This window comes from Ambystoma mexicanum, chromosome 13, assembly GCF_040938575.1.
Source record: "Ambystoma mexicanum isolate Mex_15411 chromosome 13, UKY_AmexF1_1, whole genome shotgun sequence".
In the NCBI taxonomy this organism is placed as follows: Eukaryota; Metazoa; Chordata; class Amphibia; order Caudata; family Ambystomatidae; genus Ambystoma; species Ambystoma mexicanum.
Genome location: NC_090938.1, coordinates 502,390,216 through 502,409,409, shown reverse-complemented (window position 1 = coordinate 502,409,409; position 19,194 = coordinate 502,390,216). Strand labels below are relative to the sequence as shown.

Genomic DNA, 19,194 nt, shown 5'->3' with positions numbered 1-19,194 from the left:
AATCCTACAAGACATCATCCCCACTCCGGCTCTCGGCACGCGCGACGGATGGTCGGCTGAACTGGGCCTAGAAATACCTGATGAATTGTGGGAGGATATGTGCTGTCACACCCAAAAGTCTCCCTCAACTTCTGTTTTCGTGCCATGCAATATAAACTTCTTAATAGGCTCTATTACACTCGCCGCAGGACTTCGGGGTTTGCTCGCTCTGAGGTGCACCTCTGCCCGCGTTGTAAGGCAGTGGATGCTGATCACTTACATATGTTCTGGACCTGTAACAAATTGTCCGATTTTTGGGACGGTGTTCTAAATACACTAAGTGCAGTAACTGAAACTGTAATTGACTCCGATCCTTTGGCAGTTCTGTTTGGGGTCTGGAGGACTGACGAAACTAAGCGCCTGAAAACGTTTTTGAATATAAGTTGCATGATTGCCAAAAAGTGTATACTCCAGAGCTGGAAGCGCTCCTCCCCACCGGCCTCTCAGAAATGGCTGGGTATGCTCACATGGTCACGGAACTGTGAGGAGGAATACCTGATTATGCTGCCCGTCCAATCTCGCCCCAGGAACATCTGGAGCGAATTTAATACGTATCTCAACAATCAAAGTGTGAACACGCCCGGATCTGGCTCGTCTCCAGTCTCCATCCATGCACCATGATCTCTTTTGTGTCCTTCTTTATTTGGTGATGCTCTGTAACCACTGTTGGAACTATATATTGTAATCATTATGATGTTCTATGCTATGCCTGGTTTATATGCTTGTTGCCTTGAAGTTTGTGCCTTGTGAACCTCTGCCGACAAAAATAAAAGTTTTTTAAAAAAACAAAGCACTTCGGTCGCACAGAGAATTGCAAGGCTGGTGCATCAACTTGGCACTAGACCACCGTAAAGGTTGTTATGGTGCTCTTAATCGCCGGTACCGCGTACGGACAGATTGGACCTTGTCTGTCGTCCCAAAATACGGTCAAGTAGATCCAGTGATTGACATGTAGCTGCAGCTGGCGGTTGAAGAAGCCATCGGTCGGGGTCTGGAACAGATGACAATCGCAGAACGGCACGATGTACCTGTTTGCAAAAGATAAAAATTGAAAAGTGTCTCACTAGCCGATCTTTATTACAATTAATCATTTCCTTTATTAGCGCAGAGGTGACACAATGTGAACCGAGTGAATACAACGTGGAATATCAAAGTACTCTGCTATTTGCTTCCGAGGATAGTGCGAATGAGAATGTTGAGCTCTAAAAGTAATGCGTAAACTGGGGCAAGATTTCCAGGTGCAAAAACAATGTAATGATTTATTAGCATAGAGCCAGTGAGAAACGAGTGGTGGTCTACATGCGTCTTGATGCTGGGCTGCCCATGTTCCCGGTAGATAGACCTCCACACAAAGGTTGTACTAGCACTTCATTGCAATATGCCAAACAGAACGAACAAGTACAATGTCACCCAGCAGTAACGGTCAGCTATTCCTATTTCGATTAGTTCTGCTATGAAATCGTCTATAGAGAAACGTACATTATATTCGGCATTTCCATTCTATAGGCGTAATACAGACCGTAATGCAGACTCCTCTGTTCGTGTCAACATTTTCTCATAAACTGAACATATATGTAACTAGGTGCAGTTTTGGAATTGGCAACCTTATCATATCATACGTTATTACACCCCCTTCAATTCAATCCCTTTCGGAATGGTCTCTGCCTCTCAAGGCCAAAAAACAATAGAACCTTATACTGTGCGCGGGATGTGTGGGCCTCCCAGCTCCCAAGCAAAAATTCAAAGCTGGTGACCTTCACTCAAAATGAACATACATTCTTACTTTGCAACATCTGTGTCAACGCATCCATGAGAACATGAATTTTGAAGCACGGGCACAGAAAATTGGGGGCTATCACTGCTCGTTGTTCGTGGCGCTGCTCAGCTGTAGGTGAAATTTGCCAATGACAGAATGCCCCCTATTCCCAAATTATAGTCGGTGTAACACAAAAACTGAGTCAAAATGTGTCTAATAATAGGGCCACCTCTGCTTATTTCATGGCCTCCTACCCCATGGCATGTTTTCACAGTCAGTACTTCTTGTGTGCCTAGAATGTTTTGTGGCCTAGGTCTAATCCCTTTTGTAGGTCCAGCAGTTATTCAGCTTTTTGCACAACTTTATTGGAAGTCAACTGCCAAAACCCAAATATTCTTACACACTGTTACCCATTGGTCATTTACACGAAAAATGAAGGTCCCACAGTATCTCAACTAAACTGTGAAATGTGAAAGCAATCGTAATAATTGTAATATATTTTTAACAAAGGGACTGAGAGGATAGATTTCAAAAGACAAAATGCATACTTTATTTGTACAGTTTATAGAAACATTTTTTGCAAAAATAGAAACAGACGGTAATCATTTCAACCGGGATTTGAACGATTTAACAAGCTCTGCTTTGGGTGGACACGGCACGCTGGCAATGTTTTGTGGCAATGTATGTGTGCTCTGAACAGATTTGTGCGCGATTCCATGAGTATGCATCTCGACAACATTAACAATAAGATCTTTCACAAAATCAAATTCCATTTTCTCATATACTGGTTTGACAACCCATTCTTTGCTTCTTTTCGTAAAGGCCATAGTGTAGCGAAGCATCCCTCAGTTTCCTGCAGTCCTAGATTGTTCCCGGCCCACATCCTCGTTATGCGCTAATACCGCAAGAAAAGTCCAACATTTCATCCCCATGGATGCCAAAAAGCAATCTCTTTGGCCTGTACTTTAGGCACATATTGTGGAACACCTCCAAATCTCCTGTGTGACAGAATTCTATGAGTCCCTTAAGATCTCTTGATAGAGTTTTATCAAACAGAATCTTCTCCAGGGCTTTGTGTGGAGGTGAAGATGGGATCAACCACTTCTTCTTCCGTGCCTCCTCTGGGGACAAAGGGCCATGTTCACATTGGTGAAAATGTTGGTTTTCTGTCCAGTGGTGAACGTTGGAACAGTGGTGCATTAGTGACCGCCATTTTTCCAGTAGACCCATCACGTTTTTGAGCTCCACCAAGGATGGTTGCTGAAAGACTGGGACCATTGCGAAATACTTTCCAAACCTTTTTTTTTCCCTGCAGCCGAGATTTTTTTATTGATTGATTTGGCAACATGCCATACATCGAACTGATGTTTAATATTTGGATACTGCTCTCTCATTGTCTTGGCTATTGAAACGTGTCTGTCCGTGCCTATGAGGTCGATTTGCATTCCCCTCGATTGTAGATCTTCCAGTGATTTTATAAAACCAAGTTTCTCCATGGCCACTGAGGATTTACATTGGGACACCTGCACGACCACCGAACTCACAATTTTCTTACTTTCCGTGTCCTGAAGATGGTAGGTGCAGTACTTAGCAGAAAATCCGGGGCTGTCACACTGTCCATCACCGGCTAGCCTGAACCGTTTGTCGGGGAATGTACTTTGAATAGCCAATTGTTCAATTCTCCAAGAAGCACTAATGGCAGGGAATGGATAATCATGTTCGTATTTGTAGTATTGTGTTTTAGAAATGAAATGGAGTCCCACAAACTGAAAGAAACTGGATAACTTCATGAAACTGGAGCCACTGAAAAGTAAAGCTGCTGCACACAGTAGATTGCCAGCTGGCAGTTTCCCCAGCATCGGTTGAGCGGACCATGAAAATGCTTTATGTGACTTTTCACAGGTTGCATGTATTTTGAAGTTACTGCCTTGTGTTAGACGAGTCACGCTCACCAATGGCTTTCCACATACTTCCCCTCCCACTGAATGCACATTTCAGCATCTGTATAATCTCCATCAAGCTGCTGTCGAATACTATGTATTTGGCCTCTTTTATTATACTGTCATCTGGCAACACTGTGGTTTCGGAGTGAACCGTTGTGGACATATCAGCCAAACCAGACATACTATAGTCGATATCTTTGTCTGTTTCGTCGGTCAATAGTGTTGATGCTTCAGTTTCTGTCATTTCAACATCTGTTACTTGACGATGGGTAGGAGAAAAGATCAATGTGGACTGTTTTTTGGGGGGCATTTTTTTGGCGGGTGTAGATTGTGTCAAGTGCTCATCTAATAATGTTAAACTATCATCTGTAAATTCAATTTCACCTTCCTCTGGCAGAGCGGGCGCATTGTAGCAATGGTCCAAGAACACTTTGCTGGAATCGCCGGCCTTATTAAATTCATTTTCTGGCCATTGGACATAGGCATCTCGAGTGTGAACACGACGCGCCTCAATTAATAGTTCATCCATGGTGAAAACAGTTTGGCAAGCAGCATCTGTCATTTGTATCGCTGTTTGTGTCTGCATAGTCCGTACTCCATCGGGCAACTACAGGACAGATAGGAAAAGGGATGTTCAGTGTAAATCCAAGATACAGTGTTGTACAATTGACATTAAAAAAAGCATATAATGAAGGCCTTAGCAAACAACTATTGCCAACAATAGAAAGTGTTTATAAGTAACCTTATTCGTATTTCTTTTCTTTGAAACCTTCTTTACTCTAACATCAGCAAACTGGCGCACCGACTCAGATACACGTTCCTCCGGTTCAATATACGGATCTTGTATACATCCCTACAAAAAATAGTATCCATTTAAAATAAGTCATTGGCATTACACATCTAATTAGACTGACTTTCTTCCATTTGATGGTACTGTCAGTGCGCATACCTCTGGGTCCAGATCAACTGTAAGGTCTGGTTCTGGAACCACCACAATGGATAATGTAATTGTAGAGGACGCTGCAGCATCTCCCTGATACACAGTACTTGCATTAGTAAGGACGAAAAGATTGAAACGGGACACACAATTTGGAAAGTCGACAAAGGTGCATATCAATAGTAAAGTAGGAATGAAACATTGTGTAAAACAATTACACAATATGAAAATATGATCAGATTATCTCGTCCTATTGAGCTATGAAGACCCATACCTCTGACACCGGATCTACTACGATGGGTGTTCGGATTGTAGTGGAAGCTTCAGCATCTCCCTGAAACACAGTACTTGCATTAGTAAGGTCGAAAAGATTGGAAACAGGACACACAATTTGGAAAGACGACAAAGGTACATATCAACGGTAAAGTAGTAAAGAAACATTGTGTAATGCAATCAAACGTTGCGAAAATATGATCACATTATCTAGAATTCTGTGCATAAAACCAGTCTGGAACAGAATAGCTAGGTAACATTACCTGATACGCGCTCGAAGTGGTTGATGACTCCAGGCAAGACATGGATGTTGAATCTTGTTCCTTCATATTCGGTGGATAGTCATGGAGTGGTAAAGGGAAAGTATTATTCGATTTAGAAATTCCAACATTACAAAATGGTATGTAAGGAGACTGAATACGAGAAAATTACACTTATTGAAATGCATAATATAGCATAGTTATCTGTCCCCATAAATAATTTTTCTATGTGTGTTCTACAAAACAAGGACTGATGTTTAGCAAAAGAGTCATTATTTCAACAGCTATTCAATCACATAAATATGGAAAGTACTATAAGAGGCATTTACACCGAAAATACAGGCATAAAGCTAAATCTGGAAGAGTGACTCACATGTGGCGGCATTTTCACGAGTAAAGTCGGAATAGCGTTTGGGAGCAATTTCCGAGTTGTTCTCAGTTGATTCCTCTTTGTGTGCAAGGATGTGTCGTACATATCTAGGGAGAAGTGCAGGCTGCAGATGGGGTATAGATGACACCTCTTGTCCTCCAAGACTTGTTTGACTCTACTTTCAAGGTCTTCCTGTGGATATCTGCAACGTCTGACCCATTCTCTTATTCGATCAAAAGTCTTAGGGAATACATGCATTGTAATGCCTTCGGATTTGTCATGGGTCTTCGAAGGGCAACCGAAAATAGAACATGCAGGCATTGTTGTAAATTCTGCAAAATAAAGGTCAACATTATTAAAAAGTTATTTTGCAGAAGCATGTGAGAAAGAATGAATTGGGCCATAAATTGTTCATTGCACGCTTTCTTTTGGGCGCCACAGCAAAACCAGTGCAACGTGTGCGGCTCTATTATAGGGTACATTTCACAAACGATTCATTGTTGCGTTGAAAATCAGAACATGTTACTCGTCCCTTGAATGTTCTATCATGCACGAAAAGGAAACATGCTTATGCTATAGACACGGTCCGCGAAGGATGCAATACGATGCCAATTGACACTGATAAAAATTGATATATCGATAACATAAAAAAAGAAACTCTTGTCAATAGCAATGATACAAATTAACATAGCAGTACAGAGTTAGATACTTCGGAATAGATATAAATTTACAAATGAAGGATATATGATTAGGATACGTGCCCTTACCCTGACCAACAAACAGATTCAGCAAGCAGAGTAATTAGTGGCAGGAGAACAGGGAGATATTCACAGGTAGCACACAGACGAGTTCACTCAGGTGTCACAGAGTAGCACGTTCACGAGTTGACTTGCTATGCTCAAAGATGTTCTCATGGTAAATATCCAGTGGTTTATAAAGAATAACCAAAAGGGGTGTGTTTGTGAATGAATGACGGGTATATGTCGTGGTATTATGTGGATTGCAGGGGCACGGTCTGCTTCAGGGGAGGCCTGCCTGGAGACACGGGGTCTGAGGAGGCCATGTCAGCAATCGCCCCTTGGCGTAGGATACCTTTTTAAGTGTACATGTTGTTTGGCACCTTGGCCGTTAGCGCCCCTGACAGCACCCCATGGCAGCCCAAATCCACTGGTGCTAACTGCCTTTGATAGTGGGGGGTGGGATGGATGGGCCGAGAGGCGTGCAGACAAGGCACCGGAACACTGCTGAATGGAGACACACTTGATTCACTTAAAAACTGAAACAACCATTGATAAAAAAAATGTTGCGTTTTATTTGTTTTCTTATTTTGATGGCACAATAATACTAGACATTGTAAAGGTCTGGTTGCAGCTCAGCGAGGGAAAATCCCCTGTACTGACCACTGTCGCTGTGGAAAGTTTGTCTAATGATGCCAACGACACAGGCGGGTATTACTCGTCGAACGCGGTGTCCAAGCCTCCCATGAAGCCACCATGTGTACGAACGATAGGCCACCAGCTGGTACCACCTATGAAAGACAGATACAATCTGTTTTTAAATGACGAAGATAAGTGTATTAAACCTTAGTTGTCAATGACAATTCTTGTATGCAATGGCATTTTTGCCATGAAAAATGCTAACTAGACACTGCACAATATTGAACGACTTTTATGTGACTATTACTAAAGAATTGCAATACTAAACGGATATGACAATGATATCTTGAAGTTACGAGAATATATGGGACAACCAAGAAATAGTAGTGGCCTAACTGACATCGCAACCAGACTACACTTACTCGTTACTTGGATTACGAGGGCGAACTGTTGCGCGAAGTTCGTACATAAGCACCATCAAAATCCTCAACACGGACCGTGTGAGACAGACTGCCGTGAAGTCTGGCAGCTCGGTAACGCATTGCGGCTGTGGATCGCCTTACGATATGTAGGACAGGCATCCAGAGTTTTCTCGGCAGCAGCAGTTCTCCACCTCGGTTGGCATTAGTGCACACCGATTGCAGGTACACCAGGTGGAAACACCGTCCATGCGACTAGACCCAGGCTCTTCATCTGTTGAAACGTCCGCCCAACTGTTGTCCAAATCCCCATTGTCTACAGAGCTTGCTCTTTCCAGTAATTCCTCCTCGGAATACTCGGGCTCGTACAGGTAGGGTATTATTGTTGCCATTGTGTGGTAAAGAAACAAAAATAATTTATAGCGGTCGTACTGGTATCTGTTCACATGGGATACAAGCAACGAAGGTAGCTGACCAGAGCACAGAAACGAGTCACAGAATACTCAAAGAAATACAGCGAGAGGAATGGAAAAGAAAATCTGCTGTTGTGTGTTTTGAAACGCTCTGTTTATACTTGTCGAGGAAAGAGGCTTCCTGCCGTTTCCATGGCGACACGTCATTAGCTGAGGTGCAGAGAATGTTGACACGAGACGTGCTTTGGCGTTGTGAAATGGGCGGTACACGTCTAGTGATGTCAGGCTCAGGGGCAGGGGATATGATTTAGTGCCGCAAACGCATGTCACCCAGGGCGATGCGGCAAGTGATAGGATTATCATAAAATGGCTGCGCCCTGCTGCCTGATTTTGCTTGTGTTCAAGAGACAAAAACTCGGGTAAGGTGCATAGGAAATGTTTGTACGATCGATCGAATTATGATTAAAAGCACATGGCCGACCCATAGGGACAATAATATTTTTTGGCCGTACCATTCCTTTAAAAAAGGATTGTCATTTAAATGCCAGTTTGGGACAAAGAGGAGAGTACATGGGCCAACGCTGAGTCCTTGTGGATCCATGGCACATGATTTTTCAACTATGGAAGAAGAAATCCTACAACCGAGGAAATGGCCACACTCCTTGGTTTCAAGCAGCGTTTTGTTTGATGGCAATTAGCAGCTTTGATCTTCTTGAATCTTGAAGAGGGTTTATATTGGACTGGCCCCTGCACATTTACATTCCCTCCACTCCCTCCACTATGCAGCTCGCGTAATTGTCTTATTCGCCTTACGTTCTTTTTAATTGTTTGCCTCCTTTTGATCTCACTTGGTCGTAGTGCGTTCACTATTGGTATGTCTTCGCATCAGTGTAAAGCTGTTTTTAAAGTATCTATCTTTTATTTTTAATGCTCAAAAACAGTATCAAATGACAAATGGCTTATGTTATGCAGAGTGGAAAATAAGGGGAAAGCAATACTTTGTTTTTTTAATTGCATAAATATTTTATAGCCTTTTATATAAACACGATAACAAAATTGGCGTGAAAATGCATAAAATAAAAATACAATGTGCTATGTATTTCACCATAAGAGTTTTCCAAATTGAAATCTATTTTTTAAATGAACAAGTTGCGGTGGGGAGTCATAATGTCGAAAAATAAATGTCGACAGACAAAAATGTCGACAAAATAATGTCGAGAAAAAAAAATGTCGACTTTAGTTTTTTTTAATTATATATTTATTTTAGGGGTTCGGGAGTAAAAAAAAAGGGAAAAATAAAAAAAAATTAAAAAAAGGGGGGCTGGGGGGGGAACCCCCCCATTTCGAAAAAAAAATGCATTGAAAAAAAAAGTCAACATTTTTTTTTTCGACTTTTTGACTGTCGACATTTTTGTTGTCGACATTATGACTATAAACCACAAGTTGCATATACCAAGTCATTTGTCACTTTTTTTTCAATGTAAACCTTACTTTCAAAATGTCACAATCCCTCTCATGCATTGGAATTATAATGGATACATGAAAACACCAGTGACCGAGAACGGCCCCCTGTAGTGAGAAATGGCGCAACATCCGGGGGAGGCACCTTCTAAGGTACTTGGGGATAACTTGAGGTCTCAGCCGATAGGATGCTGCCGCCTGAAGCCAGGGACTGACTGCAGGAATCCAAGCACCATCACTGTGGGTTTACCATATAAATGAGTGACTAGACTAGAGTCGCTTCCCAGTCCTGGAACATAGAGGTAGGACTAATTCCAGCAGCCATCATTGGTAGAAGTGGGACTTGTGCCAGCAAGTATTACAAACGCTTGGCTTTAGAAATGGGGTTACTGACAATTCCAACAACCCAAAGTCTTAGAAAAAGACCTAGCGTAAGTACCCCATAAACACAGAAACTGGACTAGTGTCTCTTGCATAGACATTGGACGAGCACTTCACCAAAGGCCCCAAGTAGTTTGAAAGGTACTAGCTCTAGTAACAGCCCTAAGCCATTTGATATATGTCAAACACTGGCATGAGGTGCACTTGGCATACAAGTAGACCACTATTACCAGCATACAACCATAGAAATAGGACTTATATCAGCACCCACACATCTAGTCTAGAAATGGGACTAGCACCAGCCTGTTAATCCCTCCGTGGAGAGTATGACCGGCATAACCACAAGCAATGCTGAGCAATGAAAACCAAAGAAGTCGCCCCAGCACACTTATAAAAAAGGGCTTACTCCAAGACCACAGGCTGCCCTCCCTAACTGAACATAGGACTTCTGCCATCACACAAAGCAGTGTTCTTGTCAACGTAGAGCACTTCAATTAGGACTCGAGACCAACAATAAGTGTGTTGACCAATTAGCGTAAGAAATGCACACCACCACCAGCAGAGACATCAGAGGACATGAAGTCACAGCTAGGCAATGCCACCACCTTTAAGTAAATGGCAGTGTAGCCGGCCCCTTGCTTGCCGTATGCTCTCTTGATTAGCGGTGGAGCATGTTTTCTGCTCTGTCGCACAGTATTAACTTGGCCCCGCCACTCCTGCAATGGATCTCTAGACTGGACGTCCGCTGACCACCTACTTGCTTCTCCAATAGGTACAAGATGATCTCTGAGTTCACCTGGCCCAACCATGACCTGGGCTCAGACAAGGCGGCCGTGCAGCGGCTCATCGAAAGCTGCAGCTTCCAGCATGACGTGGCCTACGGCAAGACGAAGATCTTCATCCGCACACCCCGCACCCTCTTCACCCTGGAGGAGCGCCGTGCGCAGATGCTCACCCGCATCATCCTCTTCCTGCAGAAGGTAGGTGGCGTGGGGAGGAGAGGGGGTGATTTTGGCTTGTGCTGTAGGAGCAGATGGTAACTGTAACCCTCTGTTTGGCTTGTCTCTATAACCTTCCAAGTGCATCCTAAAAGTCGATTTGTGTCATTGTATTGATATTACATATTACACAATAAACATCTGTTATCTGCAATAGCGCCAAGATGCCCCTCTGGGGGTGAACGTGCGTTCTACAAATACACCTGTTATGTTATTACAGCGCTGTATCTCCTTGTTGTACAGCACTCTGCGGCATCAATGCAACATTTCCCATATATACATATGTTTGGTCAAGCCCACTGGGTGAGTCCCTGGTGACTTGTGATGGATATTGCAAATAGCCCACTTATGATAGCAATCTATGCCCAGGCAGAGAGGCTGCTGGGAGATTTTTTTGTTTTTAAAGTTTGTATTATATTTTTAACATAGAATACCAACAAATTGAATTCCACACATTAATAGTAACACACCATGAGGGGTCAATATATAACACTATTTCAGTATTCAACAATGATATGATATGGCATTTATAACGTGCCTATACACAAGTGTTTCTCGGCGTGACAGTGGGCCTCATTACGAGGTTGGAGGTAGCCATGGCGCTATTAGCGCCATGGCTGCCTCCAAACTCGTTCCGATCCGCCCTGGTGAATGGAGCAATTACCGGTCCATTCCAAGGTTGGCGGGACCGGTAATTCCCCATTCACCAGGGCCCTTACCCATTCCCATTTGAGCCCCCATAGGGCTCAATGGGAATGGGGAAGGCGCTAATAACGGTACCGCAAATTGCGGTACCTTTATTAGCTCCAGAGTCCCTTTGCGGGTCCCGTCCTTAACGCCTGGAAAAACCAGGCGTTAAGGGAGGACCCGCAAAGGGAACTCGTAGTAGGGCGATAAGGGATTACCGGCCCCGGTGCCCTTACCGGTGCCGGTAATCCCTTACCGCCCGCCTCGTAATGAGGCCCATAATGAGTATACTTGAGTAAGGACTACATATCTGAATATTAGGCAATGAAGCTATACCTTTCTTCCAAATGTAAACATTTCAGCATACAGTTCCTCCATGCCGTCTGGAGCTCACATGCACATCTCGGGCACCCTGCATGCTTTTAGGGATGTGGGTAAGCATCTAGATTGTACAGAGCATATCGGCTAACGAGTGTCAACTCATCAAGGGGTACTTCACAATGTAATTTTATATTTAGATTGTGAGACATTAAAGGTAGTTTAGAGAATCATCTACAGTCCTCTTTGGAGTTGAGCATAGCCGATCTATCCTGTTTGACGAATCCCCAGGTATTGCCACTGCTTTAGATGGGGAAGCCCCTTTCCATGAGGCCAGGGAGATGAGGCTGCTACCATATAGTCCTCCTGGGGTGGTACTCAGCGGGAGGATCTAATGGGGAGGGAGGACCCCATTGAGAGTAGTGACCACTTCGGGAGAATGCGCCATCCCTGTAAGCCCATCAAAAACCTTCTCTTACCCTCCCACAAGATGAGCCAATGTACTTTTGCTACACATCTCGGGTGGAAACCACTTGGAAGGAAAACACCCATAGGGTATCCAATGACCGCACTCGGATGAGAAAGAGGACAAGAGCAATGAAGATCAATGCTGAGAACCAAGACACGCAGTCTAGTCATTTGAATCTACTGATTGGCTCACTGCCATTCGAAACAGGAGAGGGAATGGAACAATAGCGTCCAATACATCTCGGCACGGCCCGGGAGCTTGGCAGGCTACACGAAGGAGGTCAGACCTGCGAAGCAGACGGAGTCGGGGAAATCAGCGCATCCCCAAGGATCCCACGAAGCGAAGCACGAAGCTTCCCGTAGAGGAGGAAGTATGCTCGCCGGCTCAGGGATTGACAGAACACAGGAAACCTACTGTTGGGCTGCTGGAGAAGCTTGCGGGACACCAGAGAAGGCTCTAAATAACTAGAGAAGCCACAGAATACCCGAACACAACGGTAGAGTGGCTGCCAGTACCCTGCAGGTACAAGGGTAACTGAGGCTGGGTTTGGGGAGACCCAAAGAACGCGAGAAACACTACGTGAAATTAGCACTAACATATGTTAACCTTTGCCAACGTACAGCAGCACAGTAAAGGGGGTCTGGGACTCACATTGGGAAAACATATCCCAAAGAGCATTGAGAGGAAATACAAACTTTGCATTTAGAGTTCACATTCCAGACCTTTGCAGGGGAGTAAACAAAGGCTGTGGCATCAAGAAACATCAGATAAAGAGGACAGTGAGTTTGACCAAGCAAAGTGGGGGTATGGGACCCGCGCTTGGCAGGTGCACCCCTATCAGTGATAAAGAGAAATACAAAGCTAACGTGCGCAAGTAACGTTCAGAGACCTTGGCAGGAGAGTAAACCAGGACTGTGGGTGGAAGTGAAACCAGAGAGAAGAACAGTGAGAATGAAAATTGTTGAATATCCCACTTGGCAGGAGAGTGGACCAAGACGGGGGTATTGAGAAAACAGGGTCAGGGACCCTCAGCACCGTCTGGGAAAGAGAGCCAGTTTATTCCCCCTCGTCGGCTCACAAAGGGTTTGGGACCCTCAGGACGGCTTGGAAAAAGAGTCCAGGCCATTCTTCATGTCACCCGGCCTGGGAGGCAGGTCTGCCAACATAGATAAGGACATGTCTTGAGCATTGAAGAGACAGAATACACTTTAGATAATGCTGGAAAGATTCTGGGGGGGAAGCAGCCCAGTAATTCTTGTGGAACCTTTGTTTGCTTTTCTGCACATTTCTGGAACTTTTGTTTGAACTGCACAGCTGGGCTGCAGGTTTCCTGTGTCACATTATATTAAGTTTAGCTTGTGAGGGACAGGTTAGGATTTCGACACAGGACGGTAAACTTTACTTTGGACATTCTGACACACACAGTTTCATTCGCTCGTTTTGTTAAGGCACGGAAACCCGTCTTACAGGTAGGGTTAGTAAGATTTTCCTCCATACCTCCTATTTTTGTTATTAAAGCATATGTTATTCACTGGGGTCAATCCAACTTCTACACCCACATGTCTTACAGTTTTCTGTTAATCTCTCCTAACTTGTCTTTCCTTCACCATTCCCTCAAATAGTTGTAAATCCTCAGGCATCAATAGGGTTCGTAGGTATTGGTAGACATATGGGTGTAGAAGTTGGATTGACCCCAGTGAATAATATATGCTTTTTTTTTGTTTAAGTAAAATGTGTTCATTTTCCAATAAATTGACATTAACATGAATATAGATAGGAAACTTTTCCTTTTGCCGAAAGCAACACTAGGTTATGCAACCAGTCTTCATAAGAAGGTTTAGCTCTACTTTTCCACAAACGCAGTACATGTTTTTTTGGAACTATAAGTGCTCCAAAGGTCCACCTTTGTTTTCACTCTGTTAAACCATGTACCTTTAACAACAAACCCATGGTTAATAAGCAGCCTCCATCTAATTTTGCTCCACTCTCTCTATGAACCGCTCATCACTGTGTATGTAGCCCTTGCCATGAATTATATGATTTTCTCTTCAAATCACAGGTGTGCTCTGAAAGATTTCTCCATTCACTTACGTTGGGTGGACCCTAAGCTTTCCACTTGATCAGAATGATGTTCATGCTGTCAAGAGCATTATGTGTATAGTTAATATGGCGTTCATCCCCCGTTCCTGGGGCTGGACCGAGGGATAACGGCCCAGCAGCCCGGATTGCCAAAGCAGTAACCCAGGGTGCTAAAAAAAAAAAAGATTTTCCTTCCTACATCGGGACGCGCGCGGCAGACCATTGTAGGAAGGAAAATCCCTTTCCAAGAAGGCTGCCATGGAGCCCCTCTTCCCTTTCCATGGTGGCCAGCGAGAGGCCAGGTGAAGGAGCAGATGTGGCTGCGCCACCCGTCGCGCTGAAAATGCTAAGTAGGAGGGGGTGGGGAGTAAACAAAAAAGTGACGAGGGTAGGGGGTAGATGGCGGTGGGGTGAGCCGGCCGTCAGGCAGCTTGGAATGTGGGCTTGTGCCGGCGGTTCAAGCCTGCATTCTTAGCCATCTGATTGGCTGGCTCCCCCCACCTGGGTGCTAATAAGCATTATTTCCAGCTCTGGCTCATGCCACTCATGTACCCCCTTTTCTAGCAGACTGGGCACAGGTGATTATAATGTTGAGCTTCCCTGAATCCCGTTGATAATAGACAAAGGGCACAGCCAAAGCATGTGTCCGAGTGTTCCTATTGGATTACGTCCCCTCCATCATTTTGAGTTAGTTATTAAGCCCCTTTTGGCCAGAGTTTAATAGATGCGTTGCACTATTTTATATTGAATTTCTGTGTTCTTGATATATTGTGATACTTGGTTAGTAGAGGAAAAGAAAGAGGCTGCTGAGTGGTTGAGTGATACACGAGGCAGGGCACTCCCTTCCGAGTGCCAACTTATTGTACGCAGAGTCAGGTGCAGAGGCGTAGGCAGGGTAGGGCCTGAGCGGGCAAGGCCCGCCCAAAATCTGTAAATGCCCGCTCAGCAGCGCTGTGTGGGCATTTACAGATGTTAATGTCACTGAGGTGGGCACAACTCCATTAGCTTCGGGCCCCATTTGTCCTGGCTACGCCTCTGGTCAGGTGGGGCAGCTGAGGTGTTTCGGAGAGGGTTGCGATAGTTTAAGGTGTGTGATGCCTCTATAGCGTGAGGTGAGCTTATAGGGCTTGTAAAGGCGTTGAGAGTCCGTTGGGGGTGCTTGCAGGGCGTATATGATGAGGTGACTGAGAGGGCGCTTTCAGTGCATGTGCGTGGCATTCGGTGGGCGTGTAATGTCAGTGAGAATTGTGAGGTTTCGCGGATAGCCTGTGTGGCGAGCTGGGAGATGGAAGGACGCCTAGAAGCACTGTACTGTGGTGGCCGTTGCAGGGGTGCATTAAGTGTAATGGCTCGGTCAGAGGGGTGCTTGGCCTCCTGCAGTGTTATCTCAGCAGCCTTATGGTATTTTGGAGGGTGGCGTTGGGTGGTGTGGGTGCGAAAGGGAGCCTGGAGGGCGTGCAGTGAAGTTAGTGTTAAGTGGGTTGCTTTTCCCGCAGTGTACACACAGTCACGTGGGTTTTGGAAGGACTTTTGTGAAGGAGATGGGCGTTTAGCTAATGGGCCTCATCACGAGTTGGGCGGTAGGTAGCCTTTAAATGCGGCGGTAACGCTGTTACCGCCGCATTTAAAGGTCCGCCCAAACATGAGTATGGTGTGTTTACCCTCAGCTCTGAGCTGGGGGTAAACACGCCAGAAAAATGCTGATTTTTTTCGGTGCAATTACTGCGTGGTAATAGAGCCGGCGGTAATTTGTCCCGAAAATTCCCCATTGATGGACCAAATGGGGAATTACGTTTACCGCTCAACCCGTGATCCGGCGGTAATACCGCCAGACAGGTGGGCAGTAATGTAATTACAGTTGGGCGGTATCCCAGTCGAGATACCGCCCAACTTGTGATGAGGCCCAATGTCTGCAGTGCATTATTGGTGAGGCAAATATTCGGATGCCCTCTAGTGGTCGTAGCGGGTTCCTAATTTTCGAGGTCTGCTGCAAGATCAGCCTTTGCATAGGACTGGCACATCGCACCGTTGTCAGCTAATCTGACTCAAGGCTACTTACATCCCAGACTCCCATGAGATCCAGCACGTTTAGCCCTGCAGCGCATCGCCATGGCAACCCTGGCTGGTCCTCGGGCACTCCTTCCTTGTCAGCTTTGCATGCCCCGTCACCTGTTATGTGCTCCCTCGAGGTCTCCGGGCCTCGTGTTCTAAGCGCGCACGTGTCGCAGAAAACCGTAGCCGTGAGGGGGCTCGAGGTGCACTCCCAGGGCCTGACCCATAAAAGGGCACACACACGTCGATTGTGTTCGCGGATACTGCCGTGTACATGTGCTTGTGTGCGTTTCACGTCACAAAAGGGGTAGCCCAAAGGATACGGCGGTGTTAAGCGGCTGTTGTAATTGATATTACCAAAATACTCATTTTTGCAGTCACAAAGTCTCAAATGCGTGAAATCGTGATAATCCGGACAAAAGGCGCCAATGCAGCCAGCCCCAGCTGCCATTAAGAGTGCATTGTGTGTTAGTGTCCTCTCTGGAGAGAGTTCACTTTGTAACTGCAGTGTCTCTCACACGTCAATACCAAAGCCTCAGTCGTTTTACGATGACGCATTACTGATGTTGTGTGTGAGGTTGCGAGCAGCGAATGGTGGGGTGATGACAAGTTATGATCTTATAGTCAAACATACCTGCTGAATTGTAGTATTGTGTTTGGTTTTGTACAGTAGCCATGACCTTCCTTTGACTGACGTGCTTCTGGTGTATTTAGTCGCTCATTTCCTAAATGTATAGGTTATGTAAGTAGGAAGCCATGACTCCCTGAGCCTCAAGTGTCGTCAGTGAACCGAGCGGTTACTGTGGCTGTGGCCCAATTATCCCTGTGCACAATGTTTAGAGGGCAGGGCCTGGAGTTGTTTCAGGGCTCCTTGCAGCAATATCTAGGTGCAGTTGCCCACAGTACATGGGTGGAAACCATGACCCACCCAGCTGTAGTGCCCACGACTCCGTGCCAATTAGACAGTGGCCCTGTCAGTAGTGGCCAACGCTGCAATCGCTCCCCGCGTTGGCTACAATGTGTGGCCGTGTGCTGCGGGTCTGCCCGTGGAACATAGCGTGCAACCAGGCCTTGGGCACATTGTCCATGGCCGCAGGGCACAAAGGGATTACATCTGAGCTGGGCAGCGACTCCGCTTTTACCCAAAAACCCACGTCGCAAAGCCATACTAATGGTAGCTGTGTGCTATTGCTCTGCGGGGGTAGGAGTGTGCGGTGGGTGGGACCAATTTTCTTGAAGACCAATGTTCTTTGGTCTGTCAAAGAAAAGTGCTATTGCTGTTTGGACCTGTTCGGACCAGGAGGATCCAGGGTCCGACCCCCTGCTAAGACAGCAGGTAAGCTTGCACCAAAATGTGTTTACACCCTCTGTCCCAACAGGCCATCCCCACCCTCTGTGGTCCCCCCGTGTTGTTCCCTTGTGCACCCCCCCTTCCTGCACACAGGAGTCTGTCCTGATACATTCTGGTTTCACCATCACCGGCTTGTGGCCAATGCTGGATTTTACTTTTATGGACTTCATTGATTCACGGTGCATCACCCTTTCTCAACACTCATGCTGGACTTCCTTTGCATCTTGTACTCATGGTGGCCCTGAATCATGCTGTTCCCATCTTCATCTTGTATCCTGGCTTGCAACATTATGTGTTACTACTGACTTCTGCAATTATATTCGTTCTCCCCTCTTGCTTCTCCACTCTTTTTGACTGCTTACTCTCTGTTCTCTCCTCCCCTCCCCTTTTCCCATCTCCTCCCCTCCTCCCCTTACTTTCTTCTATGCACTTACTCTATCAGAATTGTCCCTGGACCTACTATGATAGCAACCTCGTCTGTCGCTCCCCTATCTGCTTACTGTTGCCCACCCCCTCCCTCCAGCACTATCTGAAACGTTGTCAGGCCTAGTACGATAGTCACTTGTTTTGTTCCTCCCCTCCCTTTCTGCACCCCTCCCCCTCACCTTTTGTTTTCCTCTGGCTCTACCAGAAATGTCGACAGGCCTAGTACGGTAGTCGCCTGTCTGTTTCCATTTCCTTCCCACTCTCCCCCTCCCTTCCTTATCTATGTCTTAGCTCTTGCACTTTCTGAAATGTCGTCAGGCCGAATAGGATAGTTAATTTCACATCCTTACAGTTCATGGCCTGTAAGAATGTCGTTGTATTTTCCCTTGTTCCCTTCCTTGCCTTGAAGCGCTTTGAAACACATTGTGTATAGGCGCTATATAAATAAACTATCATATCATATCTGTGAAGAGGCAGCAATGAATGGGAAATGCCTGCAAGGACAGTCATATTCTCTGACCCTTTTGAGTGGTAAATTCGAAATCTTCCTGGAAAGGGCTAATTGTCACGGTGTGATGCGCCATCTGCTTTTCAAAACAACATTCCTACCTCGCCCTGCAGTTGATTCATGTGTAGAACAAAAGATGAAGTCAATCATTGCAAAACAAAGTTTTACTTTGAGGAACTGCACACTTTAGTCCCAAAATGCTGAATGCCTATTCCAAACGATGACAAAAGGAAGTGGTTTTATTTTGGTAATCCAGCATTGCACAGTGTAAGGAATTCTCCAGCTGCACAGTAGCACATCCAGCCCGCCTCCTCTCCATGCAGGCTGGACTGCTATGCAGTGTGTATTACGAAGAAGAAACAGAACGAATAGCCTCTTCAGTGAAACATGCATAACGAACAAACAAATGTCGAATTTTTGCTTAAAGTATATGTGGGGGTGGGGTAAGGGATTAAAAAGGATGGGGGGCGGGTGAGTAATAAAGCTGAGGAAACGGGTGGCTTGGGGAGGACGCCCCAAACTAAAAAAGAAAAAGAAATTCGAAATTATTTCGTTATTTTACTTTCACTGAAAATGTTTGTTATTTATGTGTTCGTTATAAAGACATGGAACCGCCTGGACTAGGGAGTGGCAAGAAAGTAGCTTGCCATTGGCCATTTATGTTTGGCACGTGCCATT

At 45.4% G+C, this 19,194-nt stretch overlaps 1 protein-coding gene across 1 annotated transcript in view; it reads left to right on the top strand.

The window, feature by feature from the left end:
- MYO1D (myosin ID) overlaps positions 1-19,194 on the top strand; it is a 780,763-nt gene that overhangs the window by 414,734 nt on the left and 346,835 nt on the right. Inside the window, exon 16 of the mRNA XM_069634169.1 lies at positions 10,401-10,608. Within this exon, the coding sequence (XP_069490270.1) occupies positions 10,401-10,608 (208 nt within the window). The remainder of the gene's footprint in view (positions 1-10,400; positions 10,609-19,194) is intronic.